Consider the following 22,566-nt stretch of genomic DNA (forward strand, 5'->3'; position numbering starts at 1 on the left):
TTGACATTAAGCACCGCCACTGTGCTTATTATCCACTGAGCAGGATACCCTACTTTTGAAATAATTATTCTATGCTAACCTATTATGAAGTTTAATTGAACATGAACATAATGGCACCAGATCATGTTCTCACACCCAACACCAAATTCAGAAGCAAGTATATATGTGATGTTCTGAAAGAAGCAGAAATGTTAAACACATAAGTCAGTGTCTTTTTTGTTTTCATCTGAAAATGTTGCATTGACTCTAAAGTAATGTTGAGCTCTCTCATTGTTCCTAGTAACTTAAAATGAGAGAAAAATGGTAAATTAAAAGTGGATTCCAGTTGTTGCTCAGGTTTCATGATTGAACCTAACTGTTTGAAACAAAGGACACTATTGATTTCTTTCTTTTTTAATATATATATTATTGAGACAAATATTTTTGTAAAGTATCAACCAAAAATGTAAAAAGTTTAAGTGAGAACATTGTGTTTATAACGCTGATTTAGATTCTATTACATCTTTAGCTACTTAAATAAAATTATAAATTTACTTAAAAGTTCCAGAAAACTAGACCAGAAAGAACCCAGAAGTCCATCAATTTTCACCTCAATTTTTAAAAAGGATCTAGTTAGTGAAAGCGTTCATAGTTGTAATGCTGTGGTTATACAAAATACTTCAAGATCAATAGAAAATATCTAATATCAAGGTTCGTATATTTGTTTTTCAACTTTGGATTCTTGGGGACTAATTGGACTCCTGAAATTCTGTCCTAATCCTGATAATAGTCTTAATCATGTTTCTAAAATATGGCTGAATGGATATAATTTTCATTTCAAGAAATTTTTCTTTCAGGACATACTCCACCTCTACCAAGAGAGATTATGAATTTTGAATCTGCTCTGACTAAGGATGATAGTCAGAACACTTCTCCCTAGACACAGGGAATGGAACAGTGGAGGAAATTTAATCTAGCAGGATCAGTCACGTTTTCTTCTATTAAGCATAGAGACAGATGTTGGGAAAGAAAGGATCTCTCTACTCTTCTGAAATATTGTACTGTGGACTAGACAGCCAGGAAGCACAATGAGCTATCTCTGTTACACATGCAGAAACCTTGTTTGAGAACTGTCAACAAAATTGCAAGGATATGCAATAGATGTATAGAATAAGAATTCTATTGTTCCTGTTTGAAATAGTCACCTGAGCACTAAGTAAGACTCATCTTTACCTAAGCTTTATAAGTATTTGTTTTCCTTTGCTTGGCCATTATCAAGATGCAACCTTTTGTGACACCAAGGTTGGACCTAGACAGTATTACGGTAATTGAAATAAGTCAGTCAGAGAAAGACAAATATCATATGATTTCACATAACTGCATGTGAAATCTAATGAACAAATTAAAGAAACAAACAAAATAGAAACAGACTCATAAGTACAGTCTGACAGCTGTCAGAGGGGAGAGGGGCTGGGCACGGGGTAGAAAAGGTGAAGGGGATTAAACAGTACAATTTGGTAGCTGCAGAATAGCCACAGAGATGCAGTTTGCAGCACAAGGAATATAGTAAAACATATGGAGAAAACTGGGTATGGGGGCAAGTGAGCCACAAGGAGTCCACTCTGTGAAGTGCATGGTTGTCTGACCACTTTGCTCTACATCTGAAACTGGTGATGAATGGAATTAAACTCTGGCTGATCTCTCTATATAAACCCCTAATATGCAAATAGACTGAACAGGAGAACAAACAGACAACTGAACCAGATGCTCTGATATGCACTGACCACCAGGGGTCATGCACAAAACATGGTGGGTGTCGACCACAGGGGGATTGTGGAGCAGGTGGGTGGGGACACCATACCAGGTGAGGTGCCAGTTGCTGTCATTGAAGCGAGCCTCTGGTGTTTACTGAAAATTTTTTAATTCCAGGCGCCACAGCCCCACCCAGCACTCACACCTGCTGTCAGCACTGGACCCCTCACACCTGCTGCCAGTGCAGGAGCCTTTACTCACTCCCAATGCTGGTGCCAGGCCTCCTCATACCCGCTGCCAGTGCCACAGCCACTACTTGCACCCAATGCTGGCACCAGCCCCAATCGTTCCACACCATCAGCAGGAGCGAGCCTGGCCAGCACCATCAGCCCATGGGAGCGGGGTTGCCAGCAGACAGGGGACTGGGCTGGAGCACAGAGGATGGGCTGAGACCTGCCCCTGTGCCCACTGCAGCCTCGGGCCCACAGTTCCTTTCAAGGTGCACATATTTCTGCACTGGGCCCCTAGTAATAGAATAAAATACTAAAGTGCTAAGTGTTGGTTATGGTTTGATTTATTTTCATTATAAAAAAAATTCCAGAATATGTTGATAGTTTTCTTTTTTAACCACTATTTAGAAAATTAAAGAACTCTTCAGCTTATTCTTCTCAAAAGTAAAGTCATGTAATGTCAAATGATATTTTAGTCCCTTGATATATAAATAACAAAAGCTGTATATCTAGAAGTTTTCACCTTTGTTGTTCCACTATGACATTAAAATTATACTATATCTAAGGAGTGAAAAAAATAGTATTAGAAGCAAGCTTTGTTTCAAATTTTTAGTAAGCTTCAATCTAAAGTCCACATATAGATAGAATGCTCATATCTTTAAAAATTTCACAGATCAAGTATATATAAGAAATTCATAATAAATATCATTTTGTGGAATTTTTTAAAAAAGATACAACTGACCACTACATAATGTGTATTTAAAATACAATTGACCACTACATAATGTGTATTTAAGAGTGCCAATGAATTTTTTTCAATTTCATATAGAAATGTCTGTGTACTGGTTAGAAACAAGTTATTCATTGCTATGTTTCAATAAAACAGCTGGTTAAATTATTGTCTTCCATATCTTTGCACTTGGATTTATTTCTATCTAAATAGAAATGTCATTTATTAAATATTAGATAAAATTGCTAAATTTTGAAAATGCATTGGTGTAAATTAGCCTACTTGAAAGTAGAAGAGAAGAAAATAGGAAGACTTTTACACTTATGGCCAATAAAGAAGGAGAGCAGTCTTAAATGAGAGCAAAAGCAAAGTTCTATTTTCTAACACACATAAAATTAATGTAAACTAACAAAGTACTTTTAGCTCTTGCCCTAAAGCTCTCCCTAGCAACTTGTACCGTGAATTTTCACGCAATCAAATGTAGTGATTATCTCCATTTTAAAGAACTTGGGATGTAGGTCAATGGCAATGGACTGTTTAGAAAAGCTGTATTGCACTGGTTTAGAGACAAAGGTCAAGATGAGAGCTCTAATGAAGAGAAAAGCAACAAGATTTACTGCTAAGAAGTAGAAGCCTTGCCTCTATACTCATGTGCCTTAAAAATAACTGACCATTGGTTCTAATTACTAGCCCACAGAGTGAAAATGAACACATATAGAACAAAGCAGAATAATGTTGTGAGAGATTTCATTGAAACAGAAAATATCTCTCTTTAATCACTTTTATATTTGTTATAGACTCCTGAAAGGGACACTAAATGAGGTGCTATAATGATGCAAACCACAGAAGACAAATCCTAACCAATCCCCTCTCAGATGTGGCTACAGAGAAAAACGTGAATGGAAAACTTCCCAAGGGAAGTCAATTCAATACTTCACTTCTAGACTAGGAGTCCTTGACCAAGGCAAACTTCACTATTTTATATACTACATATTCTACATGGATTCCTTTTTCTAGTATTTTCAAAATCAGATTTTTAAAAGTACTGTCTTTTATTGGAGCATTGCATGTCAACTGTGTGTTAGCTGCTCATTTATAATTTTGTCGTAAGTTGTTTCATGATGAAGAGCTTCACTCAGGTAGCACCACGAGGAATTCATCCCACCCAAATAATCTGGAATTGGCATTTAGTGCAGTAGCTAGATGGATCTTGAGTAGAAATTGAAACAATACAGTGAGTAGTGGAGCTAAATAGTATGGAGAAAAAGACCTAAAGACATCATCTAAATTCTAAAACCAACAGTGTGTGAATAGGGTACAAAAAAGTAGCGTATGTGAAAGATGTGTACAAACAAATTTTTTAAAAACTAAAGTAGAAAGAATGCACAAGAACACAACATTTTCATGAGGTGAAACAGTTATATTTAGAAAGCTTACCAGACAAGTTTTTTTGTCACAGCATGGTCCATTGCCACATTCTGCAAATTTAATGAATGTACAATTTTCAGTAAAACAGCATTTTTTAAAATCACATTCCTGAAAGCAAATACAATCAAATTAAATAATTAGAATTTGCCATCAAATAGATAATTTTATTTGTCAAAATAAACTAATGTTTGTCTCTAAGTTAACTAGAATTACAGTATAATTTTTATAGTATTTATTCATAGTACTTCTGTATTTATTTATAGTACTACTTCATTTGAAATTATGGTATTTTCAGTATAGAAAAGGATGGTAATAAATTATGCATAATTCCATGCTCAAGAAATTGAACTGTTAATTATTCTTTGCAATTAATTTTCAATCCCCTTTGGTTTTGTAAACATATACATACACAATGAATTTCTACATTTATATTTTTTTATTGAATACATTATAAGTACATTTCCATATCAAGTCTTCTCAGGAAACAATTTTGCAAATATATAACGAGTTATGATTGTGACAAAATAGAAGTTGCTAAATTATAATATTTTGGTATTATAAGAAATGTTTCAAAGAAAATTGTTGTCATCATTTGCCTAGTTCCAAATGGAAGAACATTTTACCTATGGACCTGGAGAACATAATACTAAATAAAATAAGACAGTGAGTGAAAGATAAAGCCTATATAATAAAGAGATAATATGCAAATTGACCGTCACTCCAATACACAGGATGGCCACCCCATGTGATCAAAGATGACCGTCCCCATGAGGACACAAGATGGCCACCACAAGATGGCCACCACAAGATGGCCAGCAGGAGAGGACAGTTGTGGGCAATCAGGCCAGCAGGGGAAGGCAGTTGGGAGGGACCAGGCCTGCAGTGGATGGCTGTAGGGGGGGACCAGGCCAGCAGGGGAGGAAAGTTGGGGGAGTACCCAGACCTGCAGGATAGCGCAGTTGGGGGTGACCAAGGTCTGAAAGGGAGGGCAGTTGAGGGGGACCAGGACAAAGGGGAAGGCAGTTGAGGGCAACCAGGCCTGCAAGGGGAGGGCAGTTGGGGGTGATCACACCAGCAGGGGAAGACAGTTGGGGGTGATCAGGCCTGCAGGGGAGGGTAGTTATGGGTGACCGGGTAGGCAGAGGAAGGCAGTTGGGGAGGGACCAGGCCTGCAGGGGAGGGCAGTTGGTGGCGACCAGGCTGGCAGGGGAGGACAGTTGCGGATAGGAACACCCAGGCCTGCAGGGGATAACAGTGAGGGGCAACCAGGCCTGCAGGTGAGGGCAGTTAGGGGCAACCAGGCTGGCAAGGGAGGACAGCTAGGGGTTATCAGGCCAGCAGGGGAGGGCAAATGGGGGCAACCAGGCCTGCAGGAGAGAACAGTTAGGGGCAACAAGACCAGCAGGGGAGGGCAGTTAGGGTAATCGGGCCGGCAGGGGAGCAGTGAGGCATCGGTTAGGCTGGCAGGCATAAGCAGTTAGGGGCAATCAGGCAGGCAGGCAGGCAAGCAGTTGGGAGCCAGCAGTCCTGGGTTGTGAGACAGATGTCTCACTGCCCATTTAGGCCCGATCCCACCGTGGACATCCCTCAAGGGGTCCCAGATTGGTGAGGGTGCCAGCTGGGCTGAGGGACACACACCTCCATGCACAAATTTTGTGCACCAGGCCTCTAGTACCATATAATTTCACTCATATGTGAAAGTAAATGAACAAACCGAGCTACCAAGCAAAATAGAAACACATTCATCAACAGAGAGCAGGCATTCACCTCTGGTGTGATGGGGTAGTCGGGGTGGTCAGGAAGGTTGGTTGGGAGTTGAGGGATTGAGCAAAAAAGAAAAGGAAATAGAGAAAGAGAGAAAAGGCAGTAATAAGAGGTAAGTTATGTCATTAAAGGCCTATCTCAAGAAACAAGTGAAATCCCTAATAAACAACTTAGCATTCCATATTAAAAAACTAGTAAAAGGGCCCTGTCAGGGTTACTCAGATGGTTCCAGTGTTTTCCAGATACAATAAGGCTGCTGGTTTGATCCCTAGTGGTGGCACATACAAGAATCAAACTATAAATGCATACATAAGTGGAACAACAAATCAGTGTTCAAATATACCCATTCTGTTTACAGTCCTCTTTACAAAACAATGCAAATCAATTGGGTAAGAAAACCCCCCAAAAGTTCCATATAAACCAAAGGGCCTCTTACAGGGATAAACACCAAACACCATTGTCCATCTGTAAAAATAAAGAAACAAACAAAACCAGAAGTAGCCCACTTACTGTTACCTAAATGACAAGATCACTAGAATCCCTCCCTACAAAACTGGTCTCATGCCAAGAAAACTTAGTTTACTGGAGAAACAGCATACATATGTGCCTTCTATAATATTGATGATAAACCACTGACACTTCAAACAGTGAATACTAATGAAAATGTGCAAAAGATATGAAAAGACCATTCAAGCATAAGAAAACCCAAATCATTAAGATATTCTCAATTCAAAGTTTTATCTAATAAAAGAGTAATATGTAAATTAGCTGTCACTTCATGATAAAGATGGTGACTCCCACAGCCAATAAGGAAGGAATATGCAAATTGATGAAACAAAGATGGTGGCACCTGCCAGAGCCATGGAGCCGGCTGGAGTGGGCAGGAGGCTTGGCTTCCTTGGTCACCCCAGCTTCCTCATTGCTGCCGTGGAAACTGACAGCAGGAAGGAGAAAGCCCCACCCCTACAGAATCAGCCAGAATCAGCATTGGGTCAGACAGCACTCAGTGGCCTGACAGCCAGGACTCTCAATCATCTGCATCTCAAACCATGACAGCAGGGAGGTGAGACTATGTCTAAAGAACAACTGTTGATACAATGTAGCTCTGCAGCCAAAAGATGCCGGCGTCTGATCTTGAAAGAAGGTGGCACCTGCAACAGAATGTATCTGAAGAGCATCTATTGGAAAAGCATCTGTCTGAAGCTGAACAAAGCTGGCATCATTGACAGAAAATGTCTAAAGACCAACATGCTTTTGAAGTTGAAAGAAGGTGGTGGCGATGACAGAATATGTCTATAGAACAGTCATCAACAAGTACTACCAATACTGGTAGGAACTGCCTTCTCAGCGAAAATGGAGTACATGAGGATGCAATTCTCGAACATAGTTGTGGTGGAATGACTGTTAGATGCCAATTTTGCCTATCACTAAATTTCTCTGATGAATAACCATCCGATGGGAAATTTACTTGATGTTGTAGCAAAGGTAAAGTCTATCCAAACGATATACATTTTCCGGAATACACAGCATATTTTAAAAGATTAATGACAAATGAAGATTCTGACAGTAAAAATTTCATGGAAAATATTTGTTCCATAAATAATTATTTTGCTTTTGCTTTCATGGGTGCAAATATTGCATTGTCATCAGGATATAGGCCATACTGTTTTAGAATGCACGGACAAGTTTATCACTGTACTGGAACTTTACATCCTTCAGATGGTGTTTCTTGGAATTTTGCTCAACTCTATATTTTGGATACAGCCGAAGGGACAAGTAAAAGATTAGCAATGCCTGAAAAGCAGGACTGCTCAGAAAGAATCATGATCAACATCAACAACCTCATGCATGAAATAAATGAATTAACAAAATTGTACAAGATGCTACATGAGGTAGAAAAGGAAGCCCAATCTGAAGCAGCAGCAAAAGGTATTGCTCCCACAGAAGTAACAATGGCAATTAAATATGATCGTAACAGTGATCTAGGCAGATATAATTCTCCCCTTGTAACTGAGGTTGCTGTCATATTCAGAAACAAAGATGGAACACATCCTTTTGAGAGGGACTTGCTCATTCATGGTAAGTCAGATCCCAATAATCCGAATGCCACTAAAATGAAACAAATCAGTATCCTGTTTCCTACATTAGAAGCAATGACATTTCCTATTCTTTTTCCACATGGTGAAAAAGGCTGGGGAACAGATATTGCATTAAGACTCAGAGACAACAGTGTAATCGACAATAATACTACACAAAATGTAAGGACACGAGTCACACAAATGCAGTATTATTGATTTCATCTCTCTGTGCAGGACATGTTCAATTTTATTTTAAATGCAGGAAAATTAACTCAACAGTTTCTCTTGGATTCATATTAAAAAATGGAGACCAATTGGATAAATATCATTAAAGCAAATAAATCTAAGTTGAAAGCTGAAAAATATAGTGGTTTGATGGATTATCTCAAATCTAGATCTGAAAAAGACAATGTGCCAATTGGTAAATGATAATACTTCCATCATCTTTTGAGGCTAGTCCCAGAAATATGCAGCAGCGATATCAGGATGCTATGGCAATTGTAACAAAGTATGGCAAGCCCGATTTATTCATAACCATGACATGCAACCCCAAATGGGCAGATATTAGAAACAATTTACAATGCTGGCAAAAAGTTGAAAACAGACCTGACTTGGTAGCCAGAGTTTTTAATATTAAGCTGAATGCTCTTTTAAATGATATATGCAAATTCCATTTATTTGGCAAAATAATAGCTAAAATTCATATCATTGAATTTCAGAAACGCGGACTGCCTCATGCTTACATATTATTGATATTAGATAGTGAATCCAAATTACGAACAGAAGATGACATTGACCATATAGTTAAGACAGAAATTCCAGATGAAGACCAGTGTCCTTGACTTTTTCAAATTGTAAAATCAAATATGATACATGGACCATGTGGAATACAAAATCCAAATAGTCCATTTATGAAAAATGTTCAAAGGGATATCCAAAAGAATTTCAAAATGCAACCATTGGAAATATTGATGGATATCCCAAATACAAATGAAGATCTGGTAGTACCACTTCTATTGGAAATAAAGTTGTCAATAATACTTGAATTGTCCCTTATAACCTGTATTTGTGCCTCAAATATAACTGTCATATAAATGACGAAGTATGTGCATCGATTAAAAGTGTCAAATATTGATTTAAATATATCTATAAAGAACATTACTGTGCAAATACTCAAATTTCTGAAAAAAACATTATCAATCATGATGAAGTACAGGACTTCATTGACTCCAGGTATGTGAGTGCTCCTGAGGCTGTTTGTAGACTTTTTCCAGTGTAACTGCATGACCAATCTCATGCAATCACAAGATTAGCTATTCATTTGTCAAATGACCAGAATTTATATATTCATACTGATGATTTTGCTGAAGTTTTAGAGAAGGCTAAAAGGCATAACTGAACTTTGATGGCTTGGTTCTTATTGAATAGAGAAGATTCCGATGCACATAATTATTATTATTGGGAGATTCCACAGCATTATCCTAGCTAATAAAAGAGTAGTTTGCAAATTGACCATCACTCCAACACACAAGATGGCTGCCCCCATGTGGACACAAGATGGCTGCCACAAGATGGTTGGCAGGGAAGGGTAGTTGGGAGAGACCAGGCCTGCAAGGGAGGGTAGTTGGGGGTGATCAGGCCAGCAGGGGAGGGCAGTTAGGGGTGACTGGGCTGGCAGAGGAGGGCAATTGGGGGCAACCAGACCTGCAGGAGAGGGCAGTGGAAAGGGACCAGATCTGTAGGGGAGGGCAGTTGGGGGGGAACCAGGTCAGCAGGGGAGAGCAGTTAGGGGTGATCAGGCTAGCAGGGGAGGGCTGTTAGGGGTGACTAGGCTGTCAGGGGAGCATCGATCAGGCTGGCAGATAGAAGCGGTTAGGGGCAATCAGGCAGGCAGGCAGGCAGGCAGGCATGTGGTTGAGAGTCAGCAGTCCTGGATTGTGAGAGGGATGTCTGACTGCCCATTTAGGCCCATCCAGGATCAGGCCTAAAGAGGTAGTCGGACATCCCTCGAGGGGTCCCAGATTGGAGAGGGTGCAGACTGGGCTGAGGGACACCCCCGCTCCCGTGCATGAATTTCATGCACTGGGCCTCTAGTCTTAATAATAAAAGCCCAGGATTGTAATGACCAATCACAACCAAAGGCTGACCAACCGGAAGTCAGTGCTAGGTTGCCGTGCAGGGCAGGAGTCAGACCCTGGGAATCAGTCAGGGTCGTGCTGTTGGAAGTCAGTCCCGGCGAGGAGCCAGTCCTAGGCAGGAGTCAGTCAGGGTGGGAGTCAGTCCTGGCAGGAGCCAGTCCCAGGAGGGTGTCAGTCCGAGGCATGATCCAGTGGTGGGTGGGGGGAGTCCCTGGCGGGAATCAGTCAGGGTGGGAGTCAGTCCGTGTGGGAGTCAGTCCTGGGTCATGTAAGTGGAAACCTTAAGAAATAGAAACAAGGCAGACCTATCCTTCCACAAGGAAGGAAGGAAGGAAGGAAGGAAGGAAGGAAGGAAGGAAGGAAGGAAGAAAGAAAGAAAGAAAGAAAGAAAAGAAAGAAAGAAGAAAGAAAGAAAGAAAGAAAGAAAGAAAGAGAAAGAAGAAAGAAAGAAAGAAAGAAAGAAAGAAAGAAAGAAAGAAAGAAAGAAAGAAAGAAAGAAAGAAAAAAAGAAAAAGAAAGAAAAAGAAAGAAAGAAAGAAAGAAAGAATGAAAGAAAGAAAGAAAGAAAGAAAGAAAGAAAGAAAGAAAGAAAGAAAGAAAGAAAGAAAGAAAATAAAAGAAAATAAAAGAAAACTACAACATTTGAAGTCCAGGAATAAATTAGAGGAGATGGAGCTGAAAGAGTACTTGAAGAAATAATGGCTGAAAACTCTTCTAATTGGTAAAAAGACAGAAATCCTCAATTTTAAGAAGGTGAGCAAATACAAAATGAGATAAACCCAAAGATATCAACACCCACATCATAGTCAAACTTCAGAAAAATAAAAATAAAAACCAAAAAATCTTGAAAGTTCTGAATGACAAATAATACTTTATAAGGAAAAAGTAATTCTCATGACAATAGGTTTTCCATTAGAAACCATAAAGTCTAAAAATAAAAGAATTTTCAACAGAGTCCTATTTCCAATGAAAATATCCTTCAGCAATATGGAGAAAATCAAGGCACCTCAGGTAGAGAAAACACAAATGTAAACAAGAACTGATAAAGAATAATATCCAAATGTCAAAAAATATATTCAATATCATCTATCCAGATAAAGTCAAGCTTATTCCCCCTTTACTTACCAGGATAGCTAAAATTAAATAGGTTTGTAATATTAATTATTGGCAAGTATCTGCAGGATCTGGAACTCTCATTCACTGCAGGTGGTTGTATAACTTGGATAAAAGGATGCAAAACTGTATCTACTAAATCTAAACATATGCCTACAGCGTGAGTCATTAAATTTACTGCTTTATATATCCAAAAGACATGAGCATATAGGTCTTCAAAATCATATGTGAAAGGATGTCTAGCATACCTTTATTCATAATATTTTAAAATTAGAAACAACTTACAAATCTGCCTATAGGAAAATGGAAGAACGGTAGTAAATTCAAATAATATAATACTACACACCTACAAAAAGAAAAAAAAGAATAAAATCCTGATATGAAGAATAATATGAGTTAATTTCACAGATATTATGTTGAGCAAAAGAAGTGAGACACAAATGAGAATACATCATATAAATCCACTGATATGAATTTCATGAACTGATGGCACTATCAATGATTATAAAGGTCAGAAAATTAAGAAATTCTGAGGGTAGTAGTCAGAAAGGGGAATGAAAGAAACTTCTAAAATCTTGAGAAAAATATTCTACATCTTATATTGGGTGTTACATATGTAAACAAGTTTGATCTCTACATTTCATACACAGGTGCAGTTAAATATAAGTGTTTTCTAGCACTGAACGTCACTTATTATTTGAGCTTGGTTTCCTCAACTTTCAGAGTCCATGCTAATCTCCATTATGTCATATTACCATCTGAAGCTAAATAGTGCCATCAAGATCTAATTCTACAGCTCAGTAACCTTGAAAATTGAAATAGGATTTATCCTGATTAAGAGCTCTGAAGAAATCATACTAACAATTCAATATAATTCACCAAATATTCTGCATAAAATATCATCTCAAATGGAATACCATTTATGATTCAATAATAGGAATTTAAGAGAAAGTAAAAGAGTAGGTCTTTTGTTATTCTCATAGTTTGTGGACTCAGTAGTAATTCTGATAAACTATTGAAAAAATAGGTGTTTAACTTTTTCTACAAATATTTAAATTGTTTGGGTAATACCAAAAGACTATAAATTTTTAACCTAAACATACTTTAATATATTTTTATTGTTAATTTTAGAAAAGAAGGGAGAGGGAGATAAAGATAGAAACATCAATGATGAGAGAGAATCATTGATCGGCTTCCTCCTGCATACCCCACACTGGGCATCTAGCCTGCAACTCCAGCATGTGCCCTGACCAGGAATCGAACTGTGACTTCTTGGTTCATAGGTTGATGCTCAACCACTGAGAAACACCAGCCAGGCAGCATAAACATGCTTTAAAAAGTGACTGTCATATATTGGGAAATGAGACATTAAAGTATTATGTAATCCTATATAATAAAAGGCTAATATACAAATTAACCAAGCAGCAGATGACCCATCACTATCACATGCACTGACCACCAGGGAGCAGATGCTCAATGCAAGAGCTGCCCCTGTGGTCAGTGTGCTCCCACGGGGGGAACGCCGCTCAGCCAGAATCCCTGAGATGGGATCACTGCTGGCAAGTGCAGCAGTGTTGGCAGGAGCTTCTCCCATGGGGAGCGGGCCTAAGCCATCAGTTGGACATCCACCAAGGGCTCCTGGACTGCGAGAGGGCACAGGCTGAGCTGAGAACCCTCTCCCCACAAGTGCAAAAATTTCATGCACCAGGCCTCTAGTGTGTTTAATAATTCTTTGTGGACAAAATGCCATAAGAGTGGGAATAAAGTATTAGGTAGACTGTTCACTGTGAGCTTTAGAGAACCAGAACGATATTACCTTAGACATTTGCTTCTGCATGTAAAAGGTGCAATAAGTTTTGATTATCTGTGAACTGTAGGAGGTGTAATTTATGATACATTTTGTGAAGCTGCTAAACACAGAGGATTATTACTTGTTGACACTATATGGAAAGATATGATTGACAATGCAATCATCCTTAATAAGTCCAAACAACTACTGCAACTTTTTGCATACATATGTGTGTTTGCATGTCCTTCTGCTGCAGACAAATTATGGGATGATAATAAATCTTATTGTATTGAAGATTTCTGTTGGAAATTACACCGAAGGGAAGGTGCCTGTGTGAACTGTGAAATGCATGCCCCTGCAGAAACTGGTTTGGCTCAGTGGATAGAGCATCAGCCTGCGGACTGAAAGGTCCCAGGTTTGATTCCGGTCCAGGGCATGTACCTTGGTTGCAGGCTCATCCCCATTAGGGGGTGTGCAGGAGGCAGCTGATCAATGATTCTCTCTCATTGATGTTTCTAACTCTCTCTCTCTCTCTGTTCCTCTCTGTAAAAAGTCAATAAAATATATTTTTAAAAAAAGAAAGAAAGAAATGCATGCCCCTAACACAATTCAAGAGGTATTCACATTGCATGGAATGAAATGTTCACATTTCAAACTTCTGAACTATACTTTATTAATGAATGCAAATACATGTGATGAATTATATAAGCGACAACAGGCATAGGTTTTGATAAGTTCTCTGAATAATGAACAGTTGGCAGCCTTTCAGACTATAACTTTAGCCATCGAAGATCAAACTGTACACCCCAAATCCTTTTTCTTGGATGGTACAGGTAGTAGTGGAAAAACATATTTGTATAAAGTTTTAATACATTATATTAGAGGTCATGGTGGTACGGTTTTACCCACAGCATCTACAAGAATTGATGGAAATTTACTTCTTGGTGGAAGAACCTTTCATTTCCAATATAAATTACAATTCCATTTAAATGAAACTTCAATTTCTAGACTTGATATAAAGAGTGAAGTTGCTAAAACCATTAAAAAGGCCCAACTTCTTATTATTGATGAATAGACCATGGCATTCAGTCATGCTATAAACACCATAGACAGATTACTAAGAGAAATTATGAATTTGAATGTTGCATTTGGTGGGAAAGTTCTCCTTCTCAGAGGGGATTGTTGACAACGTCTCAGTTTTGTACCACATGCTATGCGTTCGGCCATAGTACAAATGAGTTTAAAGTACTGTGATGTTTGGGGATGTTTCAGAAAGTTGTCTCTGAAAACAAATATGAGATCAGAGGATTCTGCTTATAGTGAATGGTTAGTAAAACTTGGAGATGGAAAACTTGATAGCAGTTTTCATTTAGGAATGGATATTATTGAAATCCCCCATGAAGCTCCTTTTGGAAATAGTATATCTATCGATAATATTAAAAATATATCTAAATGTGTGATTTTTTGTCCAAAAAATGAGCACATTCAAAAATTAAATGAAGAAATTTTAAATATACTCGATGAAGATTTTCACACCTATTTGAGTGTTGATTCCATTGACTCACCAGATCATGCTGAAAAGGAAAATTTTCCCAGCAAATTTCTTAATATTATTACTCCTTCAGGAATGCCATGTCATAAATTAAAATTGAAAGTGGGTGCAATCATCATGCTATCGAGAAATCTTAATAATAAATGGGTCTTTGTAATAGTACTAGATTTATTATCAAAAGATTATGACCTAACATAATCGAAGCTGAAGTATTAACAGGATCTGCAGTGGGAGAGGTTGTTCTGATACAAGAATTGATTTGTCCCCATCTGACACTGGCCTTCCCATTTAAATTAATTTGATGACAGTTTTCCGTGATGCCAGCATTTGCAATGACTATTAATAAATCACAAGGACAAACTCTAGACAGAGTAGGAATATGCCTACCTGAACCCGTTTTTGGACATGGTAAGTTATATGTTGCTTTCTCTCGAGTTCGAAGAGCATGTGACGTTACAGTTAAAATTGTAAATACTTCATCACAGGGAAATTAGTCAAGCACTCTGAAAGTATTTTCACTCTTAATGTGGTATACAGGGAGATCTACACTAATAAAAGAGAGAGATGCAAATTGACCATACCTCCATGACTCCCACCCGCCAATCAGGAGTGAGTATGCAAATTAACCAAACAAAATGGCAGGTTAATTTGCATACACAGGCACGAGCAAAGCCTGAAGGCTCCGACCGAGCGAACACTGAAGATTGAAGGCTGAAGACTTGGCTCCACTGCGGCCCGGGTCCCAGGTGCCAGAGGAAAACCGGTGCCAGCAGCCAAGTGAAGGAAGGCCTATTGCACAAATCTTCGTGCAACAGGTCTCTAGTATTAGAATAAGTTTAATCACTTTATCAGTCATTGTTTACATCACTGTTGTTTTTATATCATTGTTTTGTTGTTTTTATATCATGTGTTTGTTGTTGTTATATCATTTTGTTATTGTTTATTTATTAATAAAAGTATGTATTATTTTCATATACATTTTACTCATTTCCTTTCATCTCTCACACTTCTATTATAGAGAAAGTGCAAATAGCAATATTAAAATATTTCCTCTAATTAATTCCCTTTCAATGTGCATGAATTTCATGCACCGGGCCACTAGTATACATATATACCTATTGACATAGCAGAGTCACATTTTGGTATACGCCCTTGAGAAATGAAGGCACATGTATAACAGCATGGATATGCAAAAACAGTCATAACTGCATGAATCTTAATAGTCAAGGAGTGAAATAAATTTAAGTTTTCATGGACATAGAAAGGATACGTTATAATATTCATAAAATTAATACTTAGAACAATGAAAACAATTGGATTATATCTACATTAAGGAAACTGATAAACATGACAAGTACAATATTGGGTGAAAGACCAATTTACTAAATGATATAAACCATATGATTGTAAATTGTATAAAAGTAGTAAACAGTCAAAAAAAACACATTGCATGAAGATGCAAAAAGTAGGATGTAAAACTATGATGAAAAGCAAGGTAATGATACAATTACCATCAAATTCTATATGACGTTTTGAGGGAAGAGGCATGTTGTTGAGAGAGGACACACAAAGAACTTCTTTGGCATCAGTAAAATTTGTTTTGGCCTAAGTGTAAATTATTCAGGTGCTGATATTTCATTACACTCTCCATCCATACTTCATATATATCCTTCATGTGTATTATATATCACAAGGAAATGATGAGAATGAAAAATATTTATTGCTAAACAATCATAGGTAGAGGAAATTGAAACAATACAGAAATTTAAACAATCAAGAGGACTGTTGTCCTAAAATATAGTTTAAGGAAATAATTTTAGAAGGAATCTTTGACATATATAAAAAACTAAAGGGGAAACCAAGATGGCGGCATAGGTTAACATCAAAACTGCTGCCTCGCACAATTTCAAAACTACAACTAAAAGACATCATCCAGAACCACAGGAAGGCTGGCTGAGTGGAAATTTTACAACTAGAAGGAAAGAGAAAAGCACACTGAGACTCAGAGGAGCTGGAGGAGGCAGAGGTACTGAGACGCGTGGGCAGAGAGGACTGGCAACTGAGTGTGCGGCTGGCTTTCTCAAGCGGGAGGGAGACAAAAACTCCCAACTGCACTGAATTCCAGTTCCAGGTGAAATTCTGGAGACCCAGACTCATTTGGGGAGAAATTGGACTGTCTGGCAGCAGGCGGAACTCAAGGGTGGCTTTCTCTCAGAGGTGCATGCAGTGATTACCACGGGACATTGAGATACAGGGGCCTATTAGGGCAGGGCTGATGGGAATCCAAGACTGTCTGCTCTGCCTGGAGACTCCACCCCATCCAAGCTGAGCACAGAGGCTTTTCCAAGTCTTGTCTCATAAGAGTGTCTCCAGCATAGAAGTTCTCCCAGCGTAGATATGGCTGATCCTCACAGCCAATTGGCCTGGAGGTCAATTCTTCCCAGTGATACCAACAGCAATTAAGGCTTAACTACAACAAGAGTGTGCACACAGCCCACAAAGGGGTGCACCAAGAGAGTCCACCTCAGGTAACTGGGGATGCTGAGCCACTGGGCCCTATAGGACACCTAGCATACAAAGCCACTCTAACAACTCAGGGAAGAAGCGAAAATATGGAGACAAAGGAACAGATCACAAATGAAAGAAATGTAGGAAAGCAAATGACTGGATATAGAGTTCAAAACCACGGTTATAAGGTTTTTCAAGAATTTTCTAGAAAAGCCCGATAAATTTAGAGAGACCTGCGAGGATATGAAACAGGACCAACTAGAAATTAAACATACACTGACTGAAATAAAAAATATTATACAGAGATCTAACAGCAGACTAGAGGATCGCAAGAATCAAGTCAAAGATTTGAAATACAAAGAAGCAAAAAACACTCAACCGGAAAGCAAAAAGAAAAAAGAATCCAAAAATATGAAGATAGTGTAAGGAGCCTCTGGGACAACTTCAAGAGTACCAACATCAGAATTATGGGGGTGCCAGAAGAAGAGAGAGAGCAAGATACTGAAAATCTATTTGGAGAAATAATGACTGAAAACTTCCCCTACCTGGTGAAAGAAATAGACTTACCAATCCAGGAAGTGCACAGAACCCCAAACAAGAGGAATCCAAAGAGGACCACACCAAGACACATCATAATTAAAATGCCAAGAGCAAAAGACAAAGAGAGAATATTAAAAGCAGCAAGAGAAAAACAGTTAGTTACCTATAAGGGAGCACCCATACGACTGTCAGCTGGTTTCTCAACAGAAACTATGCAGGCCAGACGGGAGTGGCAAGAAATATTCAAAAGTGATGAATAGCAAGAACCTACAACCAAGATTACTCTACCCAGCAAAGCTATCATTCAGAATTGATGGGCAGATAAAGAGCTTCACAGATAAGAAAAAGCTAAAGGAGTTCATCACCACCAGACCAGTATTATATGAAATGCTGAAAGTATTTTTTTAGAAGAGGAAGAAGAATAAAAAGGTGAAGATAAAAATTATGAACAACAAATACATATCTATCAACAAGTGAATCTAAAAATCAAGTGAAAAAAAATCTGATGAACAGAATAAACTGGTGAATATAATAGAATCACGGGCATAGAAAGGGAGTGGACTGACAATTCTCGGTGGGAAAGGGGTGTGGGGGGTGCGGGAAAAGACTGGACAAAAATCGTACACCTATGGATGAGTACAGTGGGGGGTGGGTAAGGACAGTGGGGGGGGGTAAGGGCAGAGGGTGGGGTGGGAGCCAGGTGGAGGGGAGCTATGGGGAAAAAAGAGGAACAATTGTAATAATCTGTATAATAAAGATTTATTAAATTTAAAAAAATTAAAATTAAAAAATAAATAAAGGAATGGTAGGTAAAATAAAGCAACCATGTTTCAATGTACTTTTTACTATAAAGTGTAAGGTGACAGAAATGAAATATTAACAAACATTGTATATAAACTAGTTGAGTCATAAACACTGTTATTTTGGAAAAGGTATCCCAGATATGGTTAAACGTTAAATAAGCATGATAAAAATGAAAACATAATAAAAATGCTAATCACAATAATGTCTAAGGTGATAATCTTATAAATCAAATACAGATTAAATAATAAATGAAAACAATGTAGATATTGAAGGTAATAGTATAGAAAAACCAAATGATAATAGAGAAATAGTGGGGACATGCTAAATGATACAAAGCTGGTGTGTGCATATTGATAGAGACAGAGACAGAGACAGAGATAGTGATGGAGATAGAGGTAGATATGTCAGACCTTAAAACAGAAAGCAGCATTAGAGATAAGATGATTCACTATTTGACAGTACAAAGTAAATATCTAGGAAAGTATAACTATTATAAAAAGTTTGCACCATATAAAACAGCTTCAAAATATAAAGAATGAATTAAGTAAATTCTAGTGAGAAGTAGGCAAATACAACTGTATTATTGGAGGTATCAATATAATTTCTCAAGTGCTGAGAAGTCAGACAATAAAAAATACATTCACTTACAATTGCAATGCAAACTATTTATACGGAATTTTCACTAATAATTAGTGAGCCTTCATATTTTCTAGAAAATCTAGATCATTCACATCACAATGGCTAAGTACATGAAGACAGTCACAACAAAATTCACTGATTAATTATCTTACCAAGCACAATTGAAAAAAGATAGCAAGAAATAAATATAACAATAATTAATGATGCATTATGATTTATTCAGTTAAGGTCAACCAAGTTAAAATAAATGAAGTTCCCAGATGCAAGGACTGAAATTAAGAGATGAGGAGGTAAGCAACACTCATTGTATAATTTTGGGAACCAATACTCACTTGGGAAGAATTCAGGAGATGATTTAGGTGACTATATTATTGAGGGTGCTAGTTTTATGAAGCAGAAAGGTGAGTGTTGCTATTAATGGTTGCACAATGAACAAAATTTTATTGAATCCATGCTACACTTACTCCATACTTAAATTCTTCCAATGTTTCAAAATCAGGAAGAGTCCATCCTCACATGCCCAATATCTCCATGTCTTAGTTGATGAAATGGTGCAACATTTGACAAAAAGCCCTTCCCTTGTGTTTCACATCTCTATTTATAGCACTATCTGATAAGCGGAAAAACAAGTCTTCAGCTATGCCATTAATGACTGACACTAACCTCTTCAGTGCCACAATCACATTGCTCTCCCGCTTCCACAATTCGATTGCCACATGTTGCTTCTCTTCCTTGGACCACCACTTTGGAAATGGTTTGATTCTGAAGACATTCAAATTCAGGCTGTGAAACTACACGTTTAAATTCATCCACGCTGCAACTGCTAAACAACTTTACACCACGGGAACGTCTAAAATTAAATCACATTCTTCAGATAAATGGAGTAAAATCACTATCAAAGTAATACTCTTCAATATAGCACTACTAATTCTGTACAACTTCAGTCAGAGAAAAACAAGAAGGAGGGGATAGCGCTTTGATTTTTTAATACAAGTCATAGAAAATGTAAGCAATGAGTTCATTTATATTATAATTTAATATAATGGAATTCTAGCAAGTAGAGGAAGTGACATGAGTTAGAATATATTAAAACACAACAGTGCTTGACACACAAAAGTTCTATTTAAGTAGATGAGTCAATGATTTCTGAGCTCCCAGGTCTGTGAGATTTTTAGAGGCCCCACATTGTTAATTTATTTTAATTCTGTATTGATTAAGGTATTACATATGTGTCCTTATCCCCCCATTCCCCCCTTTGCCCCCGCCCCCTGCTCGTGTCCTCACCCTCCCTAGTGTCTGTGTCCATTGGTTAGGCTTATATGCAGGCACACAAGTCTGGTTGATCTCTCCCCCTCCCACCCACCCTCCACTGCCTTCCCTCTGAGGTTTGAGGGTCTGATTGATGCTTCTCTGTCTCTGGATCTGTTTTTGTTCATCAGTTTATCTTGTTCATTATATTCCACAAATGAGTGACATCACTTTGTTAATTATATTTCCTCCTACCCTTACTTCATGAGGGTCTTATATTGTTAGTGAATTGAACCCACCTGTTGGTATCTTTGGTGTGTTTCAGTTTGGGAAATGTAGAATATGCTTTTGCTTTTTTGCTTGTTTTCCTTTTACTCTTTATTTTGTCAGAGACTTGGGGGGACTAAATTACCATCCGACTTCCATCTTCTCCCTTTTCTTAAAACATAGTTCTCCCTATGTATGGAGCCATCCTCTCTAATTCTAATACTGCCTTCCTTTCTATGACAAGCCCACAAAGCTACATCTTAGGGCACTTCTTTAACTAGTTTCAACTTCTTTCTAAATGAACTGGTCGTGGTTTTCATTCCCATCAATACGCAGATGGCTCAGGCATTCTAGATCCCTTGTCTTCAGAGATCCTGATTATATAACTGTGGACTTAACTCTAATAAGTGACTCAGAGCCCCCAAAATAGCATTTAAAACTGCCTCAAGATTTCCCAATTTCTCCTTTCCTAAAACATTTGCCTTTTTCACTATCTGTTAAGTTGTGATATCCAATAATCTACAAATAATTCTTGCCATTTCCATTTCTCTCAATCTTAATAAATTGCTGTAATTATGAGAATCATCTCCCCAATGTTATTATAATATTTCCCTCTGATGTATTATTCATTCATTTTAAGATAATTTTTATTAGCCATACTGTATAAATCAATTTAAAATGTGGTTTGCTACATTGATCATAAAATCCCATCTCTCACATCATGATTACACGATCAGGCTCTTTCCTACATACCCTATGTTAGTTACTCCTGGACTTCTTCTCCTGACTTAGTGTTCTTTAGCTTCCTTGCATTTCACTTTATTTTCCTTGTATATATGTCCTTATAGTCCAAACTATGTCTCTTGGTTGTCATTATTTCCCCTTACGCCCTCAATTTCCTCATAACAGTCTGTTGAGTTTCTCAAGCTTGTTGCCATCCAAGTATCACTCGCCTGCCCTCCCTGAATGGTATTCATTAAGTTCTTTAGGTAAATGGATTAATTCCTTCTCTTCAAGTCCCTACAGAATTATTTCCTAGGCCACATTACTAGTATTAGAAAGTTTTCTCTTCCCATGTATTCCCTATTTCCCTCCTTTTGGGCACTTATCGCAAGATGTTTATATTTTGTTTATTCTATGGCCACTTTTTTCTTTCCTGTCCCTAACGCACTAATATAAGATATTTAGGACTCACTAACCTTGTTAACCATTGGTAAGGCAAGCACACAATCCTGCAACACAGTCACTGCTCATTACATTTTCAAAATGAATAAATAAATTTCACTTCAAGACTATAGCAAGCCCCAGAAAGTCACTAACAACAAATACTTTCTCTGTGGACTGTCACATTAAATATAAAAATATTAATCACATTTTCTATAATATCAAATCCTAGTTCTGTTTGATAATCTTTAAATAACAACGTATCTATTTAATACAAATCTTTTTACTCATAAGTTATATTGCAAGCAATTATACATCAAAGACTACTACAAACATTTCACCAAAAACTACATAGAGTTTATATAAACAACACCTTACATTGCTTGAGGATTCATAATGCATGCAGTTCCTGGACAGTAACAATTATAGATGTCATCATATCTTAATCCCAGATTAACTCCAATCAGCTGTGCCATAACAACTGAAAATGCCTCTGAAGATATCCTCTTTGGATACTAAATACAAAAAAAAACAACAACAACAACAACAACACAGTATTGCTTAAGTTATTTCTCCATCCTTTTGATCATTTCAATTAATAATTTGTGGGCATACTACCTAAATGCAAACACAAATTTAAGAATATAGCATGAAAAAAATTGGTAAATTGTGGTGTGTTTTATTTTTTTTAAGAAATGGTATTTTTAGTCCAAATGTCATTGATAAGATACAGATAATATTAATGCTGCTTTTGTGTTTTTATTACCTTACTGCTTGAAATCCAAATAATTTAAAAAATGTTTGAGAAGAAACATTGTTTTAGTCACTATATTATTTTTCCAG

The 22,566-nt window shown here is 37.6% G+C and overlaps 1 protein-coding gene across 2 annotated transcripts in view; it reads right to left on the reverse strand.

Moving 5' to 3' along the window:
- The window catches only part of LOC114232389 (A disintegrin and metallopeptidase domain 3-like), a 109,333-nt gene that overhangs the window by 39,471 nt on the left and 47,296 nt on the right, over positions 1-22,566 (reverse strand). For both annotated transcript variants that reach the window (XM_054720029.1, XM_054720030.1), the window contains 3 exons: positions 22,102-22,238; positions 19,708-19,894; positions 4,129-4,227 (listed from right to left, as the gene is read on the reverse strand). In XM_054720029.1, coding sequence (XP_054576004.1) covers positions 4,129-4,227; positions 19,708-19,894; positions 22,102-22,238 — 423 coding nt within the window. The remainder of the gene's footprint in view (positions 1-4,128; positions 4,228-19,707; positions 19,895-22,101; positions 22,239-22,566) is intronic.

This window comes from Eptesicus fuscus, chromosome 8 (assembly GCF_027574615.1).
Source record: "Eptesicus fuscus isolate TK198812 chromosome 8, DD_ASM_mEF_20220401, whole genome shotgun sequence".
In the NCBI taxonomy this organism is placed as follows: Eukaryota; Metazoa; Chordata; class Mammalia; order Chiroptera; family Vespertilionidae; genus Eptesicus; species Eptesicus fuscus.